The 6,202-nt window shown below is 41.2% G+C and overlaps 1 protein-coding gene across 1 annotated transcript in view; it reads right to left on the bottom strand.

Moving 5' to 3' along the window:
- enox1 (ecto-NOX disulfide-thiol exchanger 1) overlaps positions 1-6,202 on the bottom strand; it is a 72,367-nt gene that overhangs the window by 8,263 nt on the left and 57,902 nt on the right. Inside the window, exon 11 of the mRNA XM_008295413.1 lies at positions 5,515-5,617. Coding sequence (XP_008293635.1) covers positions 5,515-5,617 — 103 coding nt within the window. The remainder of the gene's footprint in view (positions 1-5,514; positions 5,618-6,202) is intronic.

The raw sequence follows: 6,202 nt of genomic DNA, 5'->3' as shown, positions 1-6,202 counted from the left end.
GTCACCACAGATCAGCTCATATGCACCAGAATTGATTTGTACACAGATCACATCCTGTTTCTCACATGGATGAACGCACACAGCAGACGTCAGGACTGTTCATAGTGACCAGCTGTAGGTGAACCAACAGATGATCTGTTCTTCACTGTACTACTGTACTATATAGATGATCTAACATCACTGCACTGCTTCACATGTTTTGATGTACTTCCTGTCTGCTCTCTCGTGTGAATGTTTGTCTCTCATCCACTCAGGAGGCCAACTCGACCCTGAAGCCTCCGACTGAACACGAGTCCTTATCTTGTCTATTGAAGGCCCACACAAATCATTCTGTGGAGCGCCTCGCTAGTGGAACAGTTAGAAAAAAACCAACAGACAAACCTGTGCTGGAAGGAGAGACAGTAGCATGAAGTATGTTTTCTTTTTTAATCTTTTTGACCATTACACATAAATATAGGATTGAATTTAAGGCCCTATTTAATGTCTGTTAGTCCCCGAGACCAAAATATATTGGAGATATGTTTGCTGAAGCCTGGAGAATCTCTAAACTCTGCAGGTCAGTCAGTCAGCGGAGGCCACAGTTCAAACCAGATGGAATAAAATGGTGTTTGGTCTTCATCCTTCTGGAACCTGGTCCCCTTTGAACTTAAAATTTTCCCCAAACGCAGCCATTTTCAAGAGCGAGCAGAAGACTTGATCTCTTCCATGCTTGTATTTTTCTCATCTCTGGTCATTTTTAGCTGTTTTAGTCAATCAGTTTTAATTCTTCTATAAATCTATTTGCACTTGATGTCACTGTCGTGTTGTTTTTTATTTAAGGATTTCATTTTGACTACATTTTTTTTCCTTTTACGTTTGCCTGTAAAGCACTTTGAACGTCCTCCGTCTATGATAAGATGCTCCATAAATCAACTTGCATGCTTGCTTTGGAGAACCTCGATCTCAGATGCATACATATTTATCATTTATTGCGCTATGGACACTTACAAATTTAATTTTCTTGGCAGAATTTCCACAACAGGGGGTGTTGGAAGAGGGAAACATCTAAAACATGCAGGATTGTGGCCCTCGAGGACCAGGATTCGACACCCCTGACTTACACGGTTAGGTGTGGATGATTTTTTTTCTAAAAACGAGGTGGTGTGTCAGGGGGAGGATATTCAGATTTATAAAAGCCCTGCTACGTGTGGACAAGGCCTCAGTCTGTCTCCGTTGTGCTTTTTATTTTTTTGCTTTTGTCGATACACCAAGTGTAATATTTCAAGGTTTATTTCTTTTGGCCTTTGCATTCAGGGATAACAACGATGGAAATTCACGCAGCTCGATTTGATTGTGTATGAAAAGAGGCCACATGGTCTCATAAAGTGTTTCTCTGGGTGAAAATCTTCCCAGTAGCAGCAGCAGCAGCAGCTCGCAGGGAGGAAGACGGAGCGCCAGGCCTCCTCGCTCCTTCATACTTGGATTTTCTTGGCGCCTCTAAGGGAGATAAATGTGCTGCTGTTTCTGCTGCTCTCCTCCGCCGTGGACAAAAGTGGTAACAAATACAGATCTCTCTCTGCTTTCCTCAACGTAACACCACCAGGGTTTGTGAGACGAAAAAACAAAATGCATTCGGTCCAGCTGCTGCGTGAGGCCCTGCGCGGACAGACAGGCCTGTTTGTGAGTTTAAAAGACGACAGCAGGGTTCAGGCAGTTTGTGTTTGAGTCTCTGCCGCGGTGGAAGGTTTCCGGCTGCTTCACCGGTTCTGCTTGAGAGCTCCTTCCGAACCCGCCGACAGCAGGGAGGGTGTTTGTGCGAACGCGGTGCTCAGCGCTGAGAGGAGTTAAATGTCAAGAGCTCTTCTGCGCTTCATTTTACGTGTAGGTGTGTTCAGTCATCTTTAACGTTCTGCTGCTGCTGCTGCTGCACAGAGCAATCAAACCGGAGGAAGCTCCTGCATGCAGCCCCGCCCGCCCGCCGCCTGCACCGTCTCTCTGGAAATCAAATTAACAGCCGTCAGTGAGTCCCAGTCAAACACTTCAGAATCCCAGTTTGTGCGCGATCCACCTGGAGCCGCGTACTGGAAACGCTGTGAGCGAGACTCGGCACACGTTTACCTAAATTAGATCCACATCTTTCCTGGACACGGCGGAGCCAGCAGGAGCAGTCAGAGGCAGACCGGCCAGTGGGCAGAAGGCTTCAAGCATAAACCAGTATTTTCCATGAATAAGATAATGGAGAGGTGGGCACAGCCGGAGATGTTCTGAACCCTCTGAACCCCAAAACCTGCATTTTGTCTTCATAGAATTTGTCAAAGTTACACCATTTATCAGCCAGATACTGTATGAACAGAAACAAATGTTGGATTTTAACATCTTCAGACGGTCCGTGTAGCTCTGTCGGTTAAAAGAACCAAATTTAAGCTCAAAACCCATCCATCCATCATCTCTCCACCTCTAGGATCATGGGGGGCTGGAGTCTATCCCAGCTGACTCAGGGTGAAGGCAGGTTCACCTGGACAGGTAACCAGTCTATCACAGGGCTACACTTAGAGACAGACAACCAAGCACACTCACATTCACACCTACGGACAATTTAGAATCACCAATTAACCTCAACATGTTTCTGGACTGTGGGAGGAAGCCGGAGAACCTGGAGAGAACCCACGCTGCACGGGGAGAACATGGAGAACATGGAGCGCGGGTGTCCTCACTTGGACGCGAACCAGCGACCTTCTAGCTGTGAGGCAGCAGTGCTACCGACTGCTCCACCTTGCAGCCCCGAAGCTCAAAATTTTCATCAAGAATTCCTTTAGTCCAAATTCCTCATTAAGAAATTCGCCAAAAGCTTCTGTAAAAAACAAAAAAATTCTGCCCTCCTCCTGCACGACCGTGGATCCATCAGCGACTCAGCTGTGACCGACAGTCACATGACAAAAATTCAGCGACTTTTCAGTTGAACTAGGTTGAACTGCAGGCAGTGTACGCCGAGACAAGTGTGGAAACAACTTTAAAATGTTAGTAGTTAAATATCTAGAGTATGTAGAGTCACCTTTATTTTCCAGTGATAGCAACAGCTGTGGGCACTCAGAAAAATGTTGTATATGTTGATTTTTTCAATAAAAAAAAAGGTAATAATTAAAGAAAATCAACTTTTTTTGTGTGTTTTTTTCTGATTTATGGAAGAGAAGAACACATCTGTGAGTTCTTTCTCCTTCTAGTCCTGGTTGTTCTGTTTCCGTAGAGCTGCAGGACTTTATATTGCAGTGAAAAGCAGTGAGGGAAAATGTGACAGGAGCCAAAAACGCCCAGAAACATCTCAGGGGTTTGAGGGTTAATCGACAGCGGTGGCTGACGCATGTCGGTTCTACAAGTTCTAACACGAAACCATGTTCAGACATGTGGAAACAAGCATTATAAAATATAATATTCTGACTGAAGTCTCTCTGCATGTCGTCCCAGGAGAGAAACTCTGAAGCGCCAAAACACGTCTCGTCTGCCCTCGAAGCAACAAGCCTGATTAAGTCGAGGCACTAATATTCCTTTGAGCTGTTCTTTTTAATGGTGTTTAAGTGTTGAAATGTGAAAAACAACGAAAGTCCAACGACTCTGCAAATACGGGCGAACAACAGTTCTGTCGTTTTTGTGCCAACCGTGACTCAGATCGTTTAAAAGCGCAACAGGAGCGTGAAATCGTCAAAATACGTCCAAGACAGGCTAAAAACTGATGAGAAAATCCCACACAGTTCCCCTCAGCTGCCTCCACTCCGCCGCTATAAACGCCCGAGCGGTTTTCCAGGACGAATGTCCAACTTGGGACGCCAGAAGATCTCACGGTGTCCAGGAAAGCTCTGGGCTTCAGCTGCAGAGAAGGAAAGAGGAGCCACGGCTTCCAAAAAGCTGACGGAGGCTTTAGAAAGTCCAGAACCAGAACAGCTTCGGGCTGAAAAACTCGTGTGAAACAGTGAAGCTTTGTGCCACAACAAGACCAAACACACGACGGCGGTTCGCAGCTGCTGAGTTCACTGATCTGGGTTTAGAGACGCTACAGCGAGAAAGCATCGTGGAAACATGAAATATGTCATCTATCAGAAGAAATATTTATCCATTTAGAAAAAAAATAAACACATTCTGATATCTGTAAATGACTGGAAGGTGTTTGTGCTCTTGTCTCCCCCTTCTGGCAGTGACAGTAACGACACAAACACTGTCGACGGATGCAGCAGTTGTTTCAGTTTCAGACTCTAGTTCTTCCTCTGAACACAGACTTTCTTTTATATCTGGAGCATCAGAAACTTTCTTTGGCTGCTTGATGGTATGTTTGGCAATACTCGTGTTTTTTTGTGCATTTTTTTATTTTTAGTGCTGAAACCTGAAACAGGTACAAATGAAATAATTTTCTGTGTTTAATGTTTGGTTCTTTGTAAAGCGTCTTTGAGTGTCCATTTAAAAAAAAAAAAAAAAATTATCTGAACTACGTATAATATAAATAATATATATATAATTTATTAGATTACTGTAAAATCACAGTCAGTGCTTCTTTTTCTGTTAATTGCCGTGAGCTGTATCTAATTCTAGAAATGTATTTACACTTATATTTACCATTTTCATCTATTAAAAATATGTTTTTATTCATTGGAAAAATGGAAATCTAACAGTTATTTACAGTTACAGACAGTCACGGGTTTTTAATGGTATTTAACATCTGATTTTTTTGGGGTACTTATGATTTTGTACATTTCAAAAATATGCAACAATTTTTTTTTTTGCAAAATGTGGAAATTAAAATGGAAATGTTTTAATGTTAACTTAAATTAGACATAAGGAACTGTTTATTTTTGTTACTTTATTGATAATTTTGTGTTATTTAATTAGAAAAAAAGTAAAATACAAGTATTGACGTGTTTTTGGTAATATTGCACACGAAAATGGTTACAAGTGATTTTTTTTTAGTTTTTAATGTTTAATTAAAGATACTTACATCCACAAAAACAAATGAACTGCCTTTTATATATTATATATTTATTATTTGATAGATCTGTGTTAAATAACATTCTTTTTCTATTAATTTCCACCGATTGTATCAAATTTTAAAAATATATTTACACTTGAATTTAACAGTTTCATCTATTCAATAAGATGAAAAATCTTTGTGAAATTAGAATGTAAATGTTGATCATTTTGAATGTTTTTAATAAATACAGAAAATAATCTGTTAAAAAAAAAAGAGAGCGATCAGGATGCAGAATCAGTCTCTTCTTTTAAAAATAATTTCCTTTCATCTTTTAATATTTGATCTCTTTTCCTGTCTCCAGTGTTTGTGGTGCTTTTGATATGTTATTTATACCAGCTGTTTTTTCATTCTAAAAATGTATTTATATTGAAATCCTAAATTTTGAATCTGTTACCATTTTTAACTTTTTTTTTTTTTTCTTTTTGTCTGTAATGTTGTCTTTAACAGGTGGCGTATAAATAAAGGAATTATAATCGTCTCTCCTGAAGCAGAACCTTTCAGCCTCTGCCGGTCATACTTACCCAGAAGAAGAGCTTCTTTTTCGGATGCCACTCCTCCTCTCATGATGAGTTCACTTCTTCTGTCTCTGCTGTGGTAAAGTGAAGGAACACATCCGTTGATTCCCTGTGAAAACATACAAGGGACAAAATAATGTACCTTCATCACTGATATTTTAACTACACAACACTGACAATGATTCTTTTAGTCCAGCGGCGGCGACTTTTCCTTGTTTTCACCGTGTATCCGAGTGTTTCTCCGGCACCGATTCATAGAAACAGACAAAAACGCTGCGAGCACTTAAACATACAGCGAGCGAAGCCTCATCCATTAATAACAGGCATCATAGCGCCGCCCTCGAGGGAGTTTCCAGGTTTTAAGACAAGGCCGGCTCACTGGGTCATGTTTTATGTATCCGTGTCCTTCTGACTTCTATCAGTTTCCACTTCAGCAGCTCTGGAGCGTAAAGATCACCTCCCATCTGACGTACATATATACATAAATACATCTATACAGCTATTTATACACGCTGTATGTGTGAATGTGCACATCGTGGCTCTCGGTAAAGTGCTGCGACGGATCAAAATAACAGGCTGAACTCTGTGAACTCTCGTCTTCCACCGCTGACGTTTCACTCTCATCAACACGCTGTTGGACTTCTTTACTTTTTGCACTTTGGAGCTCTAAAGTCTCCAAAATGATCAAATTTTT

Source organism: Stegastes partitus, unplaced genomic scaffold (assembly GCF_000690725.1).
Source record: "Stegastes partitus isolate 25-593 unplaced genomic scaffold, Stegastes_partitus-1.0.2 Scaffold1044, whole genome shotgun sequence".
Taxonomy (NCBI): domain Eukaryota; kingdom Metazoa; phylum Chordata; class Actinopteri; family Pomacentridae; genus Stegastes; species Stegastes partitus.
The sequence above is the reverse complement of the archived record's forward strand: the minus strand, read 5'-3'. Positions and strand labels throughout refer to the sequence as shown.